At 41.8% G+C, this 24420-nt stretch overlaps 1 protein-coding gene across 4 annotated transcripts in view; it reads left to right on the top strand.

Annotated features, from left to right (window-relative positions):
- grid1a (glutamate receptor, ionotropic, delta 1a) overlaps positions 1 to 24420 on the top strand; it is a 287874-nt gene that overhangs the window by 176532 nt on the left and 86922 nt on the right. For all 4 annotated transcript variants that reach the window (XM_086045122.1, XM_086045124.1, XM_086045125.1 and 1 more), the window contains one exon: positions 16738 to 17022. In XM_086045122.1, the coding sequence (XP_085901248.1) occupies positions 16738 to 17022 (285 nt within the window). The remainder of the gene's footprint in view (positions 1 to 16737; positions 17023 to 24420) is intronic.

The raw sequence follows: 24420 nt of genomic DNA, 5'->3' as shown, positions 1-24420 counted from the left end.
AGTCTCAACTCTGATTCCAGCAGAGCAATGTGTTCTCACTTCCAGCACCATCTATGGTCCAGCGATTACATGAAAATTACCTTTTTAACACATCAGCGTGTTATCAAAGTTTCAGCGGGCCAGGTAGATTTAACGTATTGATGCTTTGGTGTATTTTTGCAGCTAAATTTCCCCTACTGCGGTGTAATGTAAAATCTCATTTGACTGGCTTTTACTCTTAATCCTTTAACATGGGTGCCCTTTAGAGATGATATATAAAAAAAAGCTGTCCCTCCCTGAAAGACAGCTTTAACATTCTCTCATAATGATTTTTCTCGTCACATTTGGAGGGGGAAAACTGCATGAACAGCTGTTGAGGGGGCATTAGGTCGCTGACAGGTGTCATCTGGTGGCTAATGCTGTCGACCTGGTCCCCGTCTTGCTTGTGTGTTTCATCACCCTGCTAGCTCACTCACTGGATCAAGGCCCAACACATTGTCTTATCCACTTCGTTTGGGGTGAACAAGTTCAGCAACACTGCTATTAAATTCTGCCCTAATATATTACCCTGTAATTTCAAACGGGAGATATTGTGCCAGACAGCATGAGTTATGCCCAGTGCACTCAAGTCTATTGGGTAACTTGGTGATTGGATGCATTGCATAGCCGGCTGCCTTCCTGGAATTTGTTTTTCTTTGTTTCTGTGGTGACTTTGTACATACCCTCTTGGTCAGGAAGCCATGTGAATTAACTTATTGGCTTTTTTATATCTCTTACTGGGGGTTACCTGGGGATACTTTCCACACGTGTACAAAAACTACAAATAACCAGCGACAACACGGCTTGAGAAACATTGCAATTGGTTTTGTACGGCTTTTGACCCAAGTTTATTCAAGGTGTTCATTCTAAGGTGAGGTTCTAAGTGACGTAGCTTGAGGATCTCACTGAATCCCGTCAATAGTAATCCACATTCCTGGAGTGAACAGTCTATTTGTGTGATAAAGATAGTGAAACCTTGATACCTTGGTAAGAGGCAAGGCTTCTACCACCAAATCGCTACCTTTACACTTGACCTTATGACAGCCAATTTTTGTTATCTTTTCAGTATCCGTTGTGTATTCATTCATCCGCCAAGAATACAGTAAATGGATTGTTGATAGGCCTTGTGATTGGCTGCCATCCAGTCCAGGAAGTTCCCCGCTTCTCTCCAGCCAGATAGGGTAGGCTTCAGGTCACCGTTGACCCTAACGCGAACAGACATCGGATGGATAGTTGGATTATTGATGGTCTTGAAATATTGGAAATTCTTGGCTTGATCCCCTTCTTTCCATTTCCCGCGTCTCCATGTTTTTGGTGTTGCTTGGTTAAAGTTCCCTCACCAATGTACTTACTTATGATGTGGATCCTGTCCTTTACTCCTCAGGGATGGATTAAATGAACTGAATATACAGTATGTATCTTTTCAATCTTGTGAAATTGTGTCTGGCGGCAATCCAGTCCGATAAAGACTAAGTGGTTGAGGAACCAACACCTTCGTAAAGTATGAAGTACGTGCAAGGCTTGAATGCAAATGGGTTTAAATTCACTTGTAATCCATACAGCCGCTGTCACCGGCCTGTTTCAAGAAGCCAATTTATGTCTTTAAGTGTCTTGTTTTGTCCTTTTCTTTCAATCAAATGCTTTCTGTAATTGCTAATGCAGATGAATTGTCTCCCTCCAGTAGGTGATGAATGTGCTATACGGGATAATTTCTGCATGACATGGTTAATTATTCAAGGTTATTATCTATAAGTACCTCTAAAGAGTGTCTCCATTGTCCCAGTTCCATGTGTGCACATAATGCAAGCATACAGTTGTTTGGTCGAAGCCCTTGAATTAGAGATGATGATGAAAATCCGCACGCATCCACTCGTTTGCCGGGACGAGCTCACGAATGATGATTGTAAAGCTATCGTTGGCTGTAGAGTGATAAGAATAACGACAACACAAAGGCAAATGATGCGCAGCAGAGATGAGGGGGGGAAAAAGACAAAAAAACAAAAGCACATGATGTTTTAAGATCAGGGAGCTCGAGAGGAGACGGCAGGCGACCAGCAGCAGATGGCGGCTCGGGCCGTTCACATGGCTGATCACTGCAACACAGTAAAGGGGACAGGCCACCTGTGTCTCATATCAGGAAGGAAAACAATTGTACTGTATACGACACTCATAAAGCCGGAGCATCACACAGCTGCTTTGTGCTGCCGCCCAAATATACACCTCTTTTTTATAGTAAACATCACAAACACACAGGAATTAGGCGAAACAACAAACCTTTCCTCCAAGGTTCTTATCGTATATTATATGTTCTAGCTAGAGCTCTATATAAGCAAGCTGCCTGGAAAACAAATCAATACAAAAGACATCACTTGGGTGGCGACCAGATGTCCTCTTTTTCAAACTAATGAGTCAGCATGGTGATTTGCCTTTCTGTTTCAGTTCCACCTTATGTCATTGTTTGGCTCTTCAATTGCTGTTCAAGCAAAATTATGAAGTGGTTAGCATGTCACTTAAGGCTTGTCACTATTAGGGCTGTGCACGAATCGATGGTGACTCGAACTGAGTAGCGAAGTGGCCGTTGAGTATTACTGCCAAATTCCCATTCGAGTAAGAACACGTCATAGCATATTTTCATCACAGAAGAATGTTTGGATGGCATCTCCCATCTCGGTATGTCTTCCGTATCTACATGGGGAGTGCACACGTGTGAAAGCTACGCAGGTGATTTATTCAAGCAGACACCCGGAACTAGTTATTGTAGTTATTGGCCTGCTAATGCCTCGCAGTTGGACGGCTAACAAGAAACAAAAGGGCTTTGCAAACTTGTACACCGGAACTAAGAGACAAACTAGGTTAGTGTTAGCAAGGATGGGGTTAGTAGACGTAGATGGATTTAAAATGGAGCCAAAGAGAAAAAAAACATATCTCGTTCTGCCGTTGGCCCGGGTACGGCGCGGCACCCTGGAGGTTAAAGTAAGTTATTTCTCTCATCAAGGACTACAGAAATCAGAGAATAATTACTGTTGAGAGGCTAAAATCTGAGGATTTGGACAACTTGAAGTTAGAAATTAAAAATTAGATGATTACTCAATCATCAAAACAGTTGTCCAATTGTTTCATAATGGATTAGTTGTTGATTAATCAATTAATTTCGACATCTCTAATGTCAGTCATTATGCACAGCACTCTGACTGGTTGTGAAATTGTGTCAATAAAACTTAGTAGTAGTAGTATTTGTTAAATGTATTTTAATTTAGTAGGCACTAGCAAGCACATTATTTGACTTATTGATTTGGTGACAGTTAAAAAATGACTTTGGGAATTAGGCTAGCGATTTTCAACCTGTTGTTTTGGCATTTCTCATTTCATGTTTTGTTTTTTTTCTCAGCCCATCACGGTCACATTATGAACAGATATTGCCAGGGAAAACAAATCCTGCATTTTAATCTCACAAATCATCCGTTTCCATGGTATCCTCATCCTATTCCACATCTCAAAGACTTCAGCAAACTTCGCTTTTCCTAACACGCAGAAGATGCTTTGACCTCAGAGAGGCCGAGATCAGAGCACAGGAAGTATTTTTAAAAAAAAAGCGTGTAAACTTTCCGCACTTTTCACAGCATCCCTCACAGCTACAGTGCGTCTCGGCGCTGACCTCCAACCAATCAAACGGTCCGATACGTGAAGGCTATCATAAACTCCATTTGCAACATGTCTTCTTGTGGAAACTGCCCCGTTCATCTCTATCTCAAGTGAAAATACCCTGCGGGTTCTATATAAATCTAGTTGCTGTAGGAGGTAGTGAGGGCATGGAAGAATGGATGGGCCGAGATTCTAATCAAAGCAGAAACCTTGTGGCTCGGCACTGAGCGAGCAGCCTTGCAGTGCTCGGGCTTTCACTTCATCCCATTGTGACAACCCAAATTGATGTTATCAACATGGTAATAGAGCTACTTTTGTCAGCTCCCTCCATGCATTATGGGGGATGACAGCTTATTTAGGGGCCACGTAAACGAAATCATATTTCCACATCGGCAGATGGGCCGGCCCTGTGCGCACCCTTCCCCGTCACCAAACAAATGTTCCTGAACCGTCAAAAAATGTGGAATTACTTCCCCTTTTAAATGGAAATGTATTTAAGTTAGCCATGAATTACATTTATTTCATGGATATTGTGTGTCTGTTTGAAGCATTTAAAGTGAGAAGAGCGGATGAAATATTTTATTTGAAAGGAATTCCAATGTTTTAGAGGGAACTATTTCAACGTTGTTGCGGATGTATTACGTATGTGACTCAAGTCCATTTCGCACTGCCCATCAAAAGCTGGCTTTTCCTGGGTTGCTGTGTTTTGTGTGAAAGGTATCCATACATTTCCTGTTTTTGGGGGGAGATCAGTGGCTGATTGAAACTACATTCGTGGTAATGTTAAGAAGGGTTACTGTAATGCGCTTCGTTTTGGAGTCAACCAGTCCTCCCCCAAGTGTCTCCAGTTGGTCCAAAATACTGCAGCTCGCCTCCTACCGGAACTGGAGCTTTTAGAAGGGACCACATAACTCCAATTCTGGCTTCGCTTCGCTGGCCTCCTTTTAGAGTTCATTGTAAGATTCTTTTATTTGTCTTTAAATCTTTTACTGATCTTGCCCCACCGTACCTCTCTGAGCTCCTCCACGTTTACGTACCTGCCCGGTGCCTCAGGTCAGCAGACCATATGCTATTAGAGGCACGAGGACTAAGTGGCGCCTCAGAGGGGGTCGAGCTTTTCCCCTCCCTTTGGAATCACCTTCCGTAAAAACTTTAGTCCCCTCTCTGTCCATCTTTAAAAATCATCTTAAAACACATTTCTTATTCTTTGGCTTTTGACTCAGCATGAGTCAAAATAGTCAAAATAGGCTAATCGATTCCAAAAGAGTTTGTTTGTGACCGCCCTAATAGCGCACGGAGACTTAGGCGTACATGCTAAAAAAAAATAACCTATCAAATGGACCTGTTGCCAAGGTAACACTTGTTAATGGGATTCCAGGAACAGCCCCCAATGCCTATTGCTCATTAAAATGGGCATCACCTATGTTTTAGGGGGGCCTACAAATACGCACTCAGGCTTTTACCTTTTTTTTTTTTTTGGGAGCTTGTAGGTCTGTGCGGAGGAAGAAACACTTTCATTTCATGCATGAGGGACCTCTTGTTTCTTCCGCACGGTGTTGTTGTTGCTACCGCCGCTGCTGCTGCTGCTGCTGCTGCTGCTGCTGCTGCACACTACTCATTTCCCAAAAGAGGAAATTAATAAGTTCTAGGGTGAACTGAGAAAAGAGAGTGGCTGATGTTTAGGAAATTGGGTTCTTTTTCAAAGAATGCTTTGTAAATACTTAAAAAATAATAAGAATAAATCAGCTGCTGCATGAGGCAAATTTATTCAATTAATGTTTGTTTGATGCATGCATTCAACACAGCGGGGTGTTTTTTTTTTTTTTTTTTGTAGATATCTTAATCACATCAATGCGGGCTAAAAATGCCTCGATGCAATGAATCATTGATTGATTACCTCAGCTCCGTCTTCTTCTCTTGCTTGCAAACAATAATTAAGGGAACCCATTCTGTTGCGATGACCTTTTGATGTGACATAACCCAATAAAAACACGGCACGCTTTGCATCTGTGTGATATCTAGTGGTCGATAAAGCAAATCAGAGCTTGCAAATGGGTCTCTCGCTCACACCTGCGCGCACGCGCGCACGTCCACGGCGCGTGTTCACTGGTAAGGAGTTGCACCAGTGCACACAGCTGCTGCGCCACATGTTCCCTCTAAGTTGTTTGGGAACACCACAACGCAGCGCTTGCGATTTCATCCGGCCAAATCTGAGAGACTCGTCTTGGGCTCCTCAGGTACAAATTCGACACGTTCAATCTGCACACGCGAGGACTTTATGGAAGGTGTGGAGGAATCATATCACATCACCTCGCTACTCCTTGCAAGTACGTAGTGAAAGATAGATGTTGTGACACATTATTTACTGAGCAGGTGGTGGCAATTTTGTACTAAGGAGTAAATCGGGCAGTGGCCCGCCAGCTGCAACAGATGGATGCCTGGGCCACTTTGATTTTTTGTAACTTCAATTCATTAAACACACTATAACAAATCCTTCAAAAAATTGTAAATTGTGTCAATTGTATATATTCAAGTTATTTTGGAAACACGGTAACATCCCAGCTTGGGTGTCAAAGTGTACAGAGTAACTTTGCGTCATGAATTTCATTGCTAGCGTGACTTATGATGGAGTATTGCCAAAAATGAAATGTTACCGGTTTGTTATTTTTGGGAATGGAGAATCCTGGATTTATACTATACATTACAAAGTCTGGTTTCAATTGTGTACAATTTTACATAATATGTTATGGTGGTATTTGACACGTAATTTTCCTAGCGTCTGAATTTGACCATGCTGCTGTCTGCCCTCCTTGTCCCCTTTCTGATCAATTTGAGCCCCTCAAAATTCTGCCGAGCGGCAAGGAAATGAATGAACAAGAGTTCTTGTTGACATTATAAGATACATATGTCACAGTATTTTTTCACGGCAGTACCGATTGTACAGTAAAATGCATTCAGATTACGGAACTCCTGCTGCTGCATGTGTTTATTCAGCAAGGGCCGTGGCGCCTTAATTAACATGATAACGGGGAGTGTGTCTTGTGACGGCCATTAGCCGCTGTTTTTAATGTGCACTTGCAACATATTATTCAGAGGTTTACTTGTTTGCTCGGCACACGCGCCTCTATTTGGAGCCGCGCCTTCTCGGGATAATGAACTTGTTTGTTTTGTGATCTGGCCGCGCTGGCGTCGAGGATGTGATCACGAGCGCCGAGTTCCACTGTCAGCCAAATTTTAAACACCTCTTGAAAGCACAGCTTGTTAGCTACTAAAACAAGGTTAATACCTGCAAAAGAAGCATGAGAACCATCTGCCCGACAGCAACTTGTTAACACCGCCTCCCCCAGGCTGCAAGATTCTGCAGCCTTAATTGCCTGTTAAGCAATACTCGCCAAGCTAATTTAGACCATTCATTTATAGTCGAAACAAAATAACAGTAATAACGTGGTAATTACCTCATCTTGCAAAAATGTGTGAATTCTCGAGCATTTGGACCCCAGCCAAGAGGTGATTTATTCAGTCATTCACAAAATATTGTGAAATCTTGACTTATGATTGTCGCAACAAATTTTTTAAAGTTATGAACCAATGCTTAGTCTTTTTTTGTGAGGCAAAGTTTGAGTTATAAGTGATGAACTCCTGTTGATCATAACCCAGCTTCTCACCTCGCATACAAGGCCGCACCCCTTAAAGGCACATATCCAACACACAAATGATACATCACGTACTGTAATTACAAACCTTAAGTATAACACTTTTTTTCTCTTTGATTATATTTTCATGCAAAGCAGTAGGGGTGCAACGATTAATCTGCAACTAATCGATTATCAAATTAAGTGATAATTATTTGTGCAAATTGATTGTTTAATTTAAAGTTGTCCAAATCCTGGAAATGTCAGCCTCTGAACTGTCAATTTGAAATAATGTCCTGTTTTTTTAATAAAAGGGCGCAAATTAAAATGTTTTTATCCGATTGATCGATTATCAATAATCGTTAGTTGTTGCCAATACAGTGTTATATCTCTTTATTAAAAACGAGTAACAAAAAATGTATTTTGGGCAGATTAAGGTACGCCATGGAACTGCTGCACACTATAGAAACATCGCATGAATAAGACCTGTTTATAGTTGCGGTTCAGATTTTGTTCAGTATTTTTATGTTTTTTTTGTAAGTCCAGACTTTACTGTACGTTGTGTTGCCTTTTGCTAAATTGCTCCTTTTATTTATCAGGAGCAGAGTCTCCCTTACCTGTAGCACTAAGCATATTTTCATATGCAAATAACAAGTAAATGGAAGCGTCCGCATGCATTCATCTCCTTCCGTGGCTGGGTTAATGATCGGGTTGGCGCACGGGTGTTTTCGTGTTTCCATGACTCATGTTCATTAATGCCACAAGTTGAACTCGAGTGACTACACAGTTTGCATGTTACTCTGTGACCAAAAATAACAAGAAGAACAATTTGCACAGCAAATTATGTAAAATGGCAATTGCAAGGCAAAAATAATGAAGTCAGGGTGGTGGCACTCAAAGGAGTGGCCAGAATTACATCCCTGTCCTTTAATAAAATAGAATTTTTAAGCAAGCCTGTTTATTTATTTTTTCTTATGATTTTTTTATTTTATTGGTTCATATTACAGTATACAGACAAGTCCGAATTTAGAGTTGTGGAATTTTGTGGAAAGTTTGAATTGCATTTCAAAAGGAATAAAAATAAGTCTTGAATTTAACTTTCCTTAATAAGATGGAGAAAGACTGAATACGTTTGAATGTTTCAAGCCTGTGGCTCGGGGGAAAACTTCATGAGTGGTCTGGAAGGTATGCACTGTAGTACAAGGAAAAAGTATGTTTATATGGGGTGGGCGGGGGTGAGGGCCACGTCATGTGTCGATTCATCTGAAGGAGCTGTGCTACCTTTTAGGCTCCCTGCAGGAGATGTGAGCACTTTATCTGCCAGTCAGTGTGTCCGCGAGTGTGCCGTGTGTGTTATTCACGCTGTGGGAACAGGTGGCTGTCAGCTTATGGCCCGACGTGAGTCTGAATCAAATCCTTTATGGTCAAGATACACTGACTTGTCACAGCAGCAAAGTGACAAACCAGACAATTCATTAGGTACACCTTCCCCCCCAAATTGCTTCTGCTGCATTTCATTATTTTCATTTTCACAAAGTCCTTGTTTGTATTAAGCCCCTCTTATTTTTTCGCTCCCTGTGCACTAAATGATGTTAATCTATTCCATTCTATTTTAGCTGCTCATTCCGTTTTGAGATTGGCATATGACATATTCATCTTTCAACGTCAAATCCGAATGTTTTCGTTCGACAGCAAAAACAAACAGGCCCCGCTCTTCAAATATTTAGGGAGAGTACGAAACTGTCAGTGTCATTTATGAGTGCTAAAAATAAAAAAATAAAAAAAGCTCCTTCGAGGTGTGAAATGAGTCAGTGACAAATGTAAACTCCCCAACTGTTGAGAATGATTTATAATCATTCGCCGCAAGTACGAGACTTGTTACACCTGCACAGTCTAATGAGATTCAACACAAGCAAGCGCTGTATCGGAAATTCTGATGAGAAACTGCAATTTTGATGAACACTGTCGGCGAGATATGAATTTAACAAGACGTTTGCTACCGTCCGCAGTTGAGCTCCTCGACCTCGCGCAGCCTCGTGTCGGCTGGGTAAGGAAGCAAACATCCCGCTGAATGCAAAGGACGGCGTTGGACTGATTAGACTGAGCTGAGGGAAGCGCCCAGGATGCGTCAAGCTGATAGAAAGACGAATAAAAGTGCAGTCAAAGAGACGAGTTAACAAGAAAACCTTGCAGGATATTCGTGTCGAATAGTTTGATTCTCGGTAGTTCATTTTTTTTTTTTTTAAGGATGACACATCGGATATCAAATGATTCTTTCTTTTTATGTTATGTCTGCGAGACTTTCGGCCCAGGACGCGCTTGGGGGTGAGGGAGTTGAAAGACTTGAGTCAGTGTGAAGTATGAATGAGGTGAAAGTGATGCTACGAGACGTAGCTTGCGTTCTTGTCTCGCGGGCGTAGCAGTTCAACGTTTCCACTGAACCGTCGGGGTCTCTGACTTAATAGTTGTCACTGTTTCCAGAGAGCAGCCATGATTGCCGATTGACTGCTGATCAGTGCAGGCTGGACCTCGCCACTTGAAGTCCACAGAATAAGGGAAATAGACTTCTTAATGGCTTGTACTAAATATATTTCTTCCAGGATTTTTATGCCCCATTTCCCGCCAGTTTTTATGGAAAATGTATTTGCTGTGTATCAGTGTATTTAATTGATTTTTTTTTCCTTTTGTTTTTTCAATTATATCGGTGAACAACAATTTTAATCAGATGGCTTTGCGTCCCTGAATGAATTTTTTAAATGTTGTAATTTGCTATGCCACTTCAGAAAAACAATCCAACTGTTTCTGAAACTAACCCTTAATTAATGAATATTACTAAATATATGACATTCTTCTTCTTCTTCTTCTTCTTATTCTTCTTATTCTTATTCTTCTTCTTCTTCTTCTTCTTCTTCTTCTTCTTCTTCTTATTCTTATTCTTCTTCTTCTTATTATTATTATTATTATTATTATGAAAACCTCTTGTGCTAGCTCAAGAAAAAACGAGAGCAGGTTCGGCAGGTTGTTGTCCAGATTTCGGACATTCTCTTTGATGCACTTTTTCCTCCCGGCTCGTGTTCATTACTGTGCATCAATGTGGAAAAATAATTGCCATAAAATCCTGCGATACAGCGAAGAATCCACAATATGAATATGATCAAACATTAGTGATGCAGTGAAGCCACACAAGGTGAAAAGAGACACAGAAATGACGACTTCGTTGTCGACGTTCAATGTGTGTGCTGGTGTGTGTGTTTGTTACCTCAAGTAACTACAAAGTATTCCAAACGTAACATCATTGATGATCAATATTCAATGTTCCGTGCTCTTCATATTGTATTGATTGCAGCACGGGATTGCAGCTGCAAAAGAGAAAAAAAACAATAAAAAAAGATGCGCAATCACAGCACGGAAGTATTTGCATGCTACGCTGCTTTTATTGATTATTGGTTATATTATTTAATGAACTCACTCAATGGAACACAGCAGCAGCTGGTCGGACAACAACTGTAAATGCGTGACCACAGTGTAGCCCTCTGCACATCTTTTTCTGTATTTTTGCTTGCTTTGCGATTTCAATATATATATATATATATATATATATATATATATATATATATATATATATATATATATACTTTATGTGACTTGCCTGCATGCCAGTGTCTGGAGGGTATATATCTAAATATAAAACCAGCTCTGTACTTTAACACTAATTCTGACTGCCTCAAATAAGCTTACTTAACTCATTCACTGGCAGACATTTTCAGATACTCTTTTACCCTAATGTTTGAAAAGATATAAATAAATTCCTGGGATTGAATGGCTGGACTGTGAAAAGACAAGTAAATACGTCAATGGCGGTGAATGAGTGAAAGGGGAAGCCAACACAAAAAAAAAAAACATCAGCAGTTGCGCAGGGCTGCTGAGCCATGATTGGTCGTTATTTGAGCCCTGGGAAACTGTGATGTGATTTTCAGTCGGCAGAAGTGACAAAATGGCCGCCACCTCAGATGGACAAAAATGGGTGGATTATACTGCTTAACTCATATTCCCACAAATGCAATATTCATCGGCCCGCGTGGCACATTTTTACGAAAAGATTTTTTTTCGGGTTGACTTCCCACTCTAAGGTCATGTCAGGAAAAAGCCCCCCAAAAAAAGCAAAGCCTTTTGAATCATTTGATACTCTGAGCCGAGGTCTCGCATGATACGCTGACTTTATGTGACTTGCCTGCATGCCAGTGTCTGGAGGGTAAGCGCGTGTGATGCAAGATTTTCTTGCATTGTCATTCCAATGGCAAGTGAAAAGACTTTACATTCACGACACTTTCCTATCGGCGCAGTGCTTTATGTAGAAACACATTCAGGGACAGCTGTAGGCAGAGATTAGAGGACAACCTCGTCTACCTCCCGAGCCGCTCGGGCGGGGTGTGGGCGTGTGCGTGTGTGCGGGGCGGGGCTGGGCTGGGGGGGTCTTCGTTGACGGCGACTTTCTGTATAAAATCTGCCGCACTAAGTCAATTTTTGCTGCGCTGCCTGTCACCTGTCTGCGGGGGACAATTTACAGCCGTGAAGTACTACATCACAGTACAGATGACACGGCCGCCTTGGCATCGATAGTATTGACGACAATATACTCTCACCTTAGTCTGACAGCGGGAGTGAAAGCGAGGATAGAGGGGCGCGGATGTTTATCTTCCTAAAAGTGAGGGCACGGCAAGATTTATGGCTGGCTGTTTGCAGCGGGATGACTCATTGTTACCGAAACTGCAGTGTTGTAGGACGTTTAGATGTTAAACCAAGCAGTGTTGTACATGATTTAACATCCTGATTGCTACGTTTTTGTTTTTTTCCCAACCCATGTTCAGAAGGTTTCACTCATATGGAGTGAACGACTGATATCAGCAATTCCCTTAGCAATGAACCAAATCATTTCAGTCGGTTGCTGTTACCGTGTAAGTATCGGTATTACTGTTTTTGGCATCTCTGAGATTAGCAGTTGAGTTTTGTCTTCCCCAAACTGGTGAGAAAGTTGCATGCCCGCCGCAAAGAAAACAAAGAGAAAAAAAAAATTCAAGTTGGTACCATACTAAACAAACAGCCAAATGCTGAGAAGAAAAATCAGGACACCTCGCTCACTTCCATTATTTTTGTTGTTGTTTTCGCCGGTTCGGCCTGATGTGCTCAATGCAGTGTTTTTGTCACATTTTGAAATGGAAAATCAACTTGGCCAAGCCACGACAAGCAATGCCTTCCTCCACAGTCTCAACTTTGCAGCGCTACTACAATTTCTTGCTGTCCTCAAGCTCCTCTTGAAAACACTTTGCCGCATTTCCATTGAACAAACAGCCAAATTCCGAGAAGTTGCTACACCAACTGGCCCAAATCTTCGCACCACTTCATCTCTAATGTCCAAGTTCTGATTTGTTTCTTGTAAAACTATCTCAATTTATTCAGACTTTGCACCGCTTCTAATCCCTCCATGTTTTATGCACTCAAGAGAGAGTGTCTGAAGAATCCAAAAATGCGGTAATTTTAGATCACACGTGGCACAAGCTGTCTCCATTAGATCCGTCACGGCACTTTCACAGCAGGCTAGATTGTGTCGACAACATTCCTAACACGAATCTCCGCGGTGACTCCCGTGTCGAATCCTGTGACTTTGCTCCGAGTCGCGGCGCATCTTCAAATGAGACCGCCTCATTTAGGCTGTGAAATCGATGAGACAATTCCAATTCACGAAGCCCCAGTCCCATTGTAGTGTCCCGTCGTATTTTGTCCCTAAAGCAAGTAGGGTAAGACGATAGGCAGATGACATCCTGTTTTCATTGGCAAACAGACGGCGTCGGATCAAATTGAAATGTCTCCCTTTGTCCTAGCGTCTGTATCACATCTTCTTTTTCTTTTCTTGTGTGCACGACTGACGTTGACGAACTGGCGCAATGAGACAAGGTGCTCCAAGGACGATAATTCACTTGCTTTTGTTCAGTCGCCGTATCTGCAATGGAGATGCTTCTTGGCGCTGATCAAAGTGCGATTACTGGCTCCTGCTTTATATCCATCTAAAAAAAAAAAAAATCCATCTCTTTATTCATCTATCCAGCTAAGCATTGATCCACGAAATCATCCTTCGATCAATCCGTCCGTCTCAAGAAACAGCGCTTTCATTTGAGCATCCGTCAAGTTAAAGTGTCCGGATGCATAAAAATACATTACAAGGTGTGGTGTGAAGATACTGTAAGAATGATGTAGTCCAAAGAAACCATTTTTAAGATGTATGTATAATGGTGGTGACAAAGGTGTCAGATAGCTTCCAGGGAATGATTGATGGATCCCGACCACCTCATAGGGACCATTTAAGGGTCATTATTCCACCATTATCATCCTTGGCAATGGCTGCATAGCCCTCCTCCTTCCTGTCAGCAGACTGACAGGCTTGAGTGTGTGTGTGTGTGTTCTTTATTATGCCAAAATAGGAACATTGAAAATACATTTTGTGTCTGGACGTGACAACAATCTTTACGCTCTGACAATTGAGGTTCAGTGGCTTTCAAGCAAGTTGGCACCGTTTAAGACATCTGCCTCAACTGTTCAGAGGTTGGGGTTTGAACGTTCTACCCGTGATTGGGTTTTCTCCTGGTGCTTCGGCTTCCTCCCACATCCCCAAATTCTTCATTGAAGACTCTTACTTGTCCGTCAGTATGAATATGAGTATTAAAGGTAGTTTGCATACATGTTTTCTGTGATTAGCTGACAACTCATCTGGGGTGTGGCCCTTCTCTCGCCCCAAAGTCAGCTGGCATAGGCCCCAACTCACTTGCCAGCCTAACCAGGACAAGCGCTGTTGAAAATGGACAAACTGTTTACAAAAATATGTTAGTGGTGTTCTTGTTCACCTATAATAAGTTTTAGGTAGAAAGTAGTGTCATCTGTACACATATTACAACATAAACCTCCAAAATCAAAGGTCGTTCGGGCATGTAGAGTTTAGAAATCTGTTCAATCTGTTTATTGTCACTCTCAGTTGAAGTTTACTTTCAAACCAAACATAAATTTGTAATTCATATCTTTCATTCATATCTGTCCAATGAATTGGTTATCGGAATTTTATTCTGCCAGTTGTCAGAATCAGCCTAAAACAAATCCAGATCAGCCGGGCCCTAAACTGTAGTCAAATGAAGTCGATTTTGTTTGGGTTTTATACCTTCCAAAAACAACGTTGTGTCACTGTTGCACTGAAGTGTCTGTGCTAAGTACCCTGCTTTTTTGCTCCTTTTTGCGTAGTCTCCCTTCACACTAGCACATCTTATTGTCACGTGCCTTTGTCAAACATTCATGTAAAGCGCTTCCAAGCCTTACTCAATCTCACTCCTACTTTTCCATTCTTCTTCACTGTTATATAGCGGCCCCCACTATTGGGATTTGTAGCCGCTTAATACGGTTGTATGTGGTCAGTATTTTTCTTACCTCCTCCTTCTCTCATCTACTAGCATCATTATTGATTTTCCTCTTCTGGCATTGTACTTGTAGTTTCTGTAGTGGTTCTTGGCTTTTTCACAGGCTTGGTAGCTATAGGAAGTTTTTCAAATGTGACCTGTCAATTGGCTGATGTTTTTGTGCTAAATAGTTACATTATTCAAACAGACTACATAATTGGGCAGTATGAAAAGCTTCGGGAGGGCATTTTGTGCAATATGCTCGCCACTGTTGCGCTGCAATTTGTCTGAGTGTCAGACGTTGTGTCTTGGATTGTAATTTTGGAATCAAATGCGTCTCTATAGAAAATGCCTTTTCCAAATCGTGAAGTAGAAAATGCTCATGTTTTCGGATTTGTTGGACTGCATGACAAGGTTAAATCAGGATAGGTACATGGTCACCAGTTGATATCCAACCTTCAACGTTTAATAGCATCGTCGATAGAAACTCCATTTCCCTGCGTCAGCTAATCAATTAATTAGCAGAGTAGTGAGCAGATTTGTTGGTGTATTGGTGGAAGCCCGGCAACTGTTGGATACCATCGGAACCGACAACTGTATGCAAGATGCAAATGATTCAAAGATTTAATATTTTTATTAATGTGTGTATTCGGTCACACAGCTGTTTTGATATGATGCTATTGCACTGCTTTATCAACCTCTCAGGCTTCTGATGAACTGTCAAACAGCTCAAAACGGATGACAAACATGCCCTTCAACTCTATTCACAGTAATACATTATTTACCCTAGGCCAGACAAAACTTGTTATTTTAGGTTGTTGTTTTTTTTTTTTTTGTCAGATACTGACATATTAATAATGCTGAGGATGACATTTTCATCTTTCAAAGATATGTTGGCGCCTTTCCCAGCAGACGTCCTGATCCACTCAAAGAGGATGAGGAGTCAGAGTTGCATATGTAAATACAAATGTAGGGACGATAAGACCATCTCAGACACTCAAAACATGCGTTTGCAGTTTTAATCTTGGCTCATTAACATACATTTACCATGTCAATCAAAACTTGAAGATGTTGGTGAGCTCTCTATTTGGCTCGGTTTTTTGGGAGCTGTCTGGTTTTTGGGATCAGTGCAATGCCCTCCTTCTGAGTCGCTCAACGCTGCTTTACATTACTTTACAAAATCAGCAGAAACCTTCTCCTCTGCTTCATGTGATCTCAGCTCAAGTGGGGCTCAGCCGTAATCCTCAGTGGGGACACACAAAGACCTGTCTTCCATTTTGACGCCCAGATGAGAACACTTTGTTGCATAATGAATCAAAATTGTGTTTTAAATTGGCGGCTTTACGATTTCGACTCAAAAGGTTGTCTGTTCTCTGTGCCTTGTTGTGATGTTCATTTTATCTGGCTGTCATTTCTCATCGTTAAGTCTTGTTTTAGTCGAAACCGCCTCTTTGGCTAATTTTGTATCATTGCACCACAAGACAGGGAAAACCGAAAGTATTGTTTTCCAACTTTGAATGGAAGAAGAGAGGTTGGATTTAGCGGATTGCGGGTTACGCTACACAAGGTTGTGCGATTAGCAGAGGGTGCAGAATATAGAGGACTCCAGAACAAGACCTGGTTACGTTTTACATGATATGGTCGTAGAAATGCGTTAACATTGAAGTGTTATTTTAAGGAGCTTAAAATCAGCCAGTTTTAGTAAACATAACAGTTGAAAACAAAACGGACAATCGACAAGACAATGAATTACTTTAAATCCATTTTCTCTTTTAAAAAAGGAGTGAGAAGTCTAGATACAGAACCGCTGTCCTCATTCAGTTTTCACGTTAGGAATAAATCCTGAGTCCCCTATGTCTGTCTCATGAGTCAGTCTCAAAAACAAGACTGATTTTTGAGTACTACAACACGAATGAAATCACACACGTTCTCATCATTTGTTTTTTTTTTCTCTCTTGTACTGACAAATCAAATGTGTTTTTTTTTGGTGGGATTTTCTTCCTGTCCAGCATGCGAGTTGATGAACCAGGGGATCCTCGCGTTGGTCACCTCCACGGGCTGCGCCGCCGCCAGCGCCCTGCAGTCCCTGACGGATGCCATGCACATCCCCCACCTGTTCATCCAGAGGAACGGCGACGGCGTTCCGCGCACCGCCTGCCAGTTCAACCCCAGCCCGGACGGCGAGAGCTACACACTGGCCGCCCGGCCACCGGTCCGCATCAGTGATGTCCTGCTTACCCTCGTCTCGGAACTGTACTGGCAGAAGTTCATCGTCTTCTACGAGAGCGACTACGGTAAGATTCAGCTCATCTGATTGGATTGCTGATCATCAAAGCCGGGAACAGGGTGTGAAATTGAGCGCCCGAGACTCACTTATCCGAGCTATTAGCTATTTTATACTTGACCACACATCTGATGTCGGGAAGATGCATCAGAACGCGCTAATATTGGCAACACGCAAAAGCATTGTGTGAAAGGCACATATGGGTTACATCACTGATGCGCCAGTTTAGAGGAAGCCACCGATGAATTTAATATAATAGTTTGCACACGAGCCAGAAACTGAGGACATACAGCATTTGGTGTTCTTCTCTCAACCAGTCCACTTCCACAGTAATAATCCCCGTAAATGTTGATCATGGAATTTTACAATGTAATGCTTATTACTCAATGGAAACGATGGGTACATATAAATCATGTATGACTGTGGCCTTTGAACATTCTTTGAGGAGATAGAAGCCTCTTTATTAGACAGAGAACCCACATCAGAGCCACAACAGAAGCCACCTCCTTTGTTTGTTTTTTTTAAACACAGAACCCAGTGAAGGAGGCATGTAGCGCTCCGCGCTATATGATGAAACTCGATTCGATTGATATTTTATTCATGCTTGATATGGAAACTGTTTCATTCGCTTTAATTTTCTTTAGCACTTCAAAACTTTCTCTCAAGACTTTGTTACACGAAAGCGGCCCTCGTTACGGGAAGACAAAGGGGGCGGAGACCCACTGCCTCTGTAGCTCTTGTTGGCAAACAACATGGAGAAGAAAGATGCTAGTGAGGAGGAAATATTTCCAACTTAAGGAAATGGTTTTGGTTACCGGTAAAATGATATGGTGCAAACAAGCATAGTTGTTGGCGTTGCGACAAAGACGGGCGACCCTACAAATCTGTTCAAATGAAGCATGTTATCAAGTACGATGTATATGTCACGCTAAAGAGAGGCGCGGCTACCCGTGCCATTCCTCTAGCCTCAATCAAAACAAACTTCACTAAGTGGACCTACGCTCAGCGCCTCTCGTTATGATAGGATGAGGACCAACCGGATCGATCTCAGTTTACTGCTCGTCTATAAATATTGGGATATCGAAGCAGTTCTTGTCTTTTTGGCCGTAAACACCCTCATAATTGATTTTGAAACGAAACCAACAAGATGCGCTTTAACTGCAGAGCATATCTATGTCCAAATCAGGTCAATAGTGTAGGAATTAATATGACTCCCACTTTTTAAGGGAACAAAAGTAATGAGATAGATTTGCAATCGTATGTCAATTTTTCACAATACTTGGTTGCACATCCTTTGCAGTCGATTTCAGCCCGAAGTCGGCATCACATAGACATTAGCAGGTGCTGAATTTCAACCCCGTCTTCAGTTCAGTTCTGCTTGTTGTTGCTTGGGGCATATTTCCCTCACTTTTGTCTTCATCGGGTGAAATGCATACTCGATCGGATTCAGGTCAGGTGATTGCCGTGGCCATTATGCTTCAGTTCATTGTCTAGCTGCACTGTCAATCTCCCTCCAGTGTTTTAATTTGGCTGAATAGATAAGTAAATAATATTGACAGAAATATTTGCAAATTCATCTTGTTGCTTTTGTCAGCAAGGGAACAAGCTCAGTTGGTAACCGCACTATGGAACTACCACCACCTTGCTTAGCTGAAGTGGTTGTAGAGGACAAAATGTCGTCAAGAACGTGTTTCCTATTTATACACTGGGAAAAGCTGATAAAAACATCAGCCAGGACATTCTATTTTGAAACTATTACAAAACTATCGTGATATCAAATTCAGGCAATTTCACCCATGAATATGACTCAAAGAACGGTCGCCCGATAAGTTACTTCTGAAAGTTCCAACCCTTTTCCAGTGCGCTACATTTTTTGCAGTCTCTTTCCCAGATGTATTTGAGAAACAAACCATCTGGCATGTCGGGCGGCGCTGTTAAACAACAACAACAACAGCATAGCATAGGCGGCGCTTATTAACATCCAGACGAAGAGACAAATCAGAGCCTAATTGGATCATCTGTGGCACCATGAAAGACAAGTGTGTCCCAATAGTGTCTTACGTATTTTCAGACGCTCCACATTCTAGTTTCCCCACACTCATTATGGCGGCTCTGCGGACCCGACCTTTCCTTGGCTAAAAGGCAAATGGCCGTGCGTGAACTCTGATTGGCAAGGCCGCACACGGACACACCCCGCTGTCGCGCTGAGACTCGGCAACGCTGCTTTGGAAGCCATCGCAAGTTTAGAGGAGTGCCATCGCGAGTGCTAATGAGCTTTATCTTATTATTGTTTCGGTGCAGGGGAACCCACAGGTGATGTAGCGTATAATGAACCCAGGCAGCGCCTCACGTGGAAATATCTTTTCATCAACTCGTAAGCTACTCTTGGCGAAGTATAAAAAAAAAAAAACTGAAAGGGAACATAATGAGTTGCTGGCTTAAAGTATTGATAGCGCTTTGGAATCCAAACATACAAGGTTCATTTAAGACAACATAATCAGCTTTTCCCTTCCCTTACAACAGCGTCAAATTAGGATCCTCATCCGCAAGCAGTCGAGAGTAGCCACGGAGCTCGCTGTCCTTGCGGCACGATTACTCAGGCCAAACCACAACCGCCTGCAGAAAAATAGAAGTGGAAAGAAAGGAGGTCAAGATCATGTTTTTTGTTGTTTTCCTTCAATTTACACAGAATGCGCAATCGCCTCGCGGGCAAGCGCTTACTTGCCAGAAAGTAAGTCTAAAACATGAAGATAACTTGGGTGAACATCTTATAACCTATAAACTGAGTTTTCAGCCTTACTCCACTTCTACATCAGAATGTACGCTGGAAAATGAAACATTGGGTGAAGTTGGACCAAAAAAAAAAATAATTGACATAATCCACCACAACCAATCTTTGATCTTGGACTGATGTAAATAATTCATTTAGTGTAACCTTAAATCGTTAACTTCATGTCAACTCATTTTGGGATGTGAAGCGCACTAATTATTTCAAGTGGATTGAAATATATTGATTACATTGGTTTAATTACTTAATCTAAATGATCCTTTCAGTTTAACCTGAAGGATTTTACTTAATGGAGAGCATTTTTGGTTGGTGGAACAAACATTTTTTTCTTAAAGTTGTCTCATTACATCTAATGGTGTCATGATTGCATTTTTACTCACATTCGCACCTAAGGACAATTTGCAATCTTCAATTAACATAGCATGCACATTTTTAGAGTGCAGAAGTAAACCGGAGTGCCAGGAGAAAATCCACTCAAGCATTGGAGAATTTCACACCGGAAGGCCAGAACTTGCATTTGAATTGAGCTTAACAGCTCAGAAATGTGGAGTAGATGTCATCCACCGTGCCACCAATCCAATATATGAAGTTTAAACTAAATGCATTTTCTTCACAGATTAAAACTGCTTTTTCCATTGTCGTTGTTGACAAAGAACCAAGAAGCTGGCTAAGCTAGCTACATGAGTCTAACCCCAGTCGCGCATGCGCCGGTCACGTTTGTTTCTTGCTTCATCACATCCTGTTTCAGCCGCGAAAATACTTCGGTCCAAATCCAAAAGAGAACTTTTGGGCCAAATTTCGGCGGTGACTTTGTGGCCAGATGGTAGGCAGTGGCCCAAAACAGCGACGGCCAGCGGGCCACCGTTAACGTCGAACCCTGATGATACAACATGCGAACTGAAATGAGACTTTAATCCATATTACAAGTAATTCCTCACTGTAATAATTCCTCAAGATAATAATGACTCTAACGCAGGGGTCACCAACTCCGGTCCTCGGGGGCACCTGTCCTGCACGCCTGTCCAAATGATCAGCTCATCAGCAAGCTCTTGAGAAGCCCGATAACGATCCTGATCATTTTAACAGGTGTGTTAAAGCAGGGAGGGATGGAAAACCTGCAGGACAGGTGCCCTCGAGGACCGGAGTTGGTGACCCCTGCTCTAGCGGATGCAGCTAGCTGCTATGATGCAATTTGTGTTGATAGGTGTTTTCAAGTGAAAACTGAGAGTTGTGTGCTTATCTGTGAGCATCAGCTCCTCCGCCGCGCGCGCCGCATCTCCGTCTAGTGTGACTAAGTGCAAAAAGATGGGATCGATTATTTCAATTTAGTTTTTATCTGACAGTTGGAAGCAACACGACGATGAACGGACCACCCAAAGCTCCTTCCCTTCTTGCAGAATGACAAGCGGCGCTTTTCACTATTCATGAGCACGCGGGATTTGTGTGACAGAGCAATGAATGCAAATCGAGAGCCGTATCCAAATAAAATTTTAAAAACCCACCGTTCTGCGACTTGTGGAGCACAATACATGGAAGGATATCATTGTATGGCCTTTGTTGTCGTGAGTGTGGTCAATTATTATCATATTTGTTGGGAGGCTTTCAGTAGTCAACCTTGGGTGATGGGGTGCTTTATTACCATGCAGCTCGCTTGTGTGAGCAGAATGATGCTCAATGTAATGAATCTGTAGAGCTCAGTCATTCCAATCTCCAGTAATACATCAGTTAGGGGGAGAAAAAAAAGGCGCATAAAGCACTTTCACTGCTTTGCCTCTAGTTCACTTTGTCATTGTAAATTTTCATACATAATTTGGGAATGTGAGAGTGGGGGGAAATCAGCTCTGCAGGAATGCAGGCTAAATGGTTTATGATTTTTTTTTTTTTTTTTTTTTTTTTTTTTTTTTTAAATTTTTTTTAGCGCCTTCGTGGGAGAAAAGCACAAAATTAAAGCGGTCGCGAAGGAACCTCACATTCCCTGTTTTAAATGACAACCCAAATTTGATGGCATGCTATCTATCCATCCATCCATCCATCAGCTTTAATCAAACATTCTTCAGGTGAATTCACCCAATTAGATTACACCATTAAATTGGTGGTAAATTTGCTTCCCCCCCGGACGACGTTTTTTGGTAATTCCTCCGAAGTAATGAACTTGGCTGACAGGTAATAAGAACATTCCCAGCAGCCCTTCTGCATTTGGTTTTCAACACTAATTAGCAAGTGTTGGCACCCCAACGTGCTAAAATATGATCGCATCTGCGAAACTTCTGCCAAGAATAAAACATCTCCCTATCTAATTCTATATTCCAGCATGTTTTTGTTTATCAAAAAGAGCCTGAGTCACCCTAAATGATTTGTCGAAGAACTGTGAAATTCTTCAGATAAACGACTGTATATATCATTCCACCCGTTTTCTCGAGCGCTTGTCCGAATAAGGGTCGCGCCGTGGTTGAGCTGGAGCCAACCACCCCAGACTCCCTGAGATGTGAACTTTGTGAGCCCGTAGCGCATTCTGAGGATCCTCAGACAATATGTTGTACCGTGTCACCTTTTTTTAATCCATTAAAAGATGGAGTGTCAGTCAAGGAAGAAACAGGTTACTACAGGAAGAGGACATGGGCAGGAATAAAGATGAAAAAAATTATGATATATTCAAAGGCGGGGCTCGCTCCCATTCATTTGAATGTACCGGCGTGGTACGTACGCCGCTTGCATATATTTTTACCACAAGCTTCAATGTTTCATCCACTGGTACATATGAACTTATAACGATGGATAATTGTTTCAATTTTCAAACAGTTCTCATTTCAAGCATATCTTACATCACCCTTAAGAAATAAATGACTTTCTGAATACATGCACCTGAAGTGCGCTTTCACATGCGGTGAAGACTCTCTGTAACTACCCGGGCTAAACTTAACCCCTCCCCAACATATAAAGCTTGTCTCTCAGTGTCCTTACAACGCACTTTATTGACACCATTTACTGTACTACTTTCCTATTTAGACGGGGCTTTTACGGAATCTTGCGGAATCCTCACACATCCAAAAGAGAAATTGGTGAATTTGTGATTAGTGAACCGCAAGTGTGTCAGGAGTTCATGTATTGCTTTAGAAGAATGCCCCTCGTCATTTGAGCTTGTAACACAACACTCAAGTCAGGGTTGACCACACACGTAAGGAATTGCGATTGTGACCATATTTCGATCAGGTCAGGGAGGAAAAAATCACTCTTAGCACACCCCACGCCACCGGTTAAGCGTTTATCCGGAGGGATAAATTCACAGCGACATCCGACAAAAGGAACTTTGATGACTTTGATCGGAAGTGGCTAAAAATGAATTTCTGCCCAATTATCAGTATGTCTAACCCTCTTTGGGAAGGTGTTACAGTGTGTTTCTTGAGATTAGGTGCTCTCCTTGACACTCGAGATCAAATTCCTTTAGTGCTTAGTCATGTTAACACAGCAGAGAATTAGGCACGGATTAGATGCGATCTTGATTAAACGGCGTCGAGGTGGGAGACGCTCGGGCGGCGGCATTCATTCAGGCAGGCGACAAACTGGAAAGGAAATCTCCTGCAGCGCGCCGGAATCGTCGGGATGCTCGCCACGGGTGACACGTCGCGGAAAACAAAACAAGGCACTCGACAAAAGCGGCGGCGGGCCCTTTTGTGTGACGCGGCGCTGGCTTTGTACGCCTTGACAATGAGTTATTTGACTCCTTCTCAATTAAGCACTCAGTCGAGTCGTAAGGTCTATAACTCCGCCGACTAACTTGTCACATTGTTCTGTGACGGAGCGGGAAGGTGCGAGTGACCTTCGGCTAATTGGTGTTCCATAAAAAGACAGACAGGGTGTAAAACCAAGAATAACTGTAATATAAATGACACAGGTTAATAGTTTGACACTTTGTGTTGTCAGTATTATCCTCACTCACATAAATAAGAATGCTACAGATCGTTAAGGAAACATAATAGCGGCAATCGCTTGTGCGTGACTATGGTCCAAAATTCAAAAAGATAAAGGACAAGCTTTTTTTTTTCTTTTTTTTCTTTTTTTTTAAGATTATGCTTGTTGATTGTTCTATTGATTCATTACCTCTGCCGGTTAAATGAAGTTTTAATCTGTTTGTTTTTTGAAGAGGAACAAAATTGGCAAAGGGCATTTTAAAGTTTGCAAAAAAGCCTGAAAAACAAAATTAGGCTTTTTTTTAAAAGGCTGATGATGTATTAAATTCTCCTAGCTTTGTTCTTTTTTTTTTTCTAATTTACTAAATGATAAATTAAGTATATTGAACCAGCAAACAAATGTACCTTTAGTTGTACCAAGAATTTAAAAATGAACAAGAAACTGAAGCAACAAAGGTGGTCTAATAATTTTTCACATGTACATGAACATTTTGGTCTTCAAAGGGAACGCACAACACGAGGGTAAACCACATTCAATTTATTTTCATTATTGTTGGGTCATGTTTGTTGTCCATTTAATCTAATCTGGATCTGGGTAAAGGACATCATTAATATAAACAGTGAAAGGGGCAAAGTGCTGAGTTTGTTCTGTTCTGTATAAACAGCACTGCGATGATTTTATTCTTATTTTTTTTATTGAAGACCAAACAAT

The sequence above is a fragment of the Filicampus tigris genome, chromosome 11 (genome assembly GCF_054856515.1).
Source record: "Filicampus tigris isolate MCC_2025a chromosome 11, RoL_Ftig_1.0, whole genome shotgun sequence".
In the NCBI taxonomy this organism is placed as follows: Eukaryota; Metazoa; Chordata; class Actinopteri; order Syngnathiformes; family Syngnathidae; genus Filicampus; species Filicampus tigris.
This window is presented reverse-complemented; position numbering and strand designations above follow the sequence as displayed.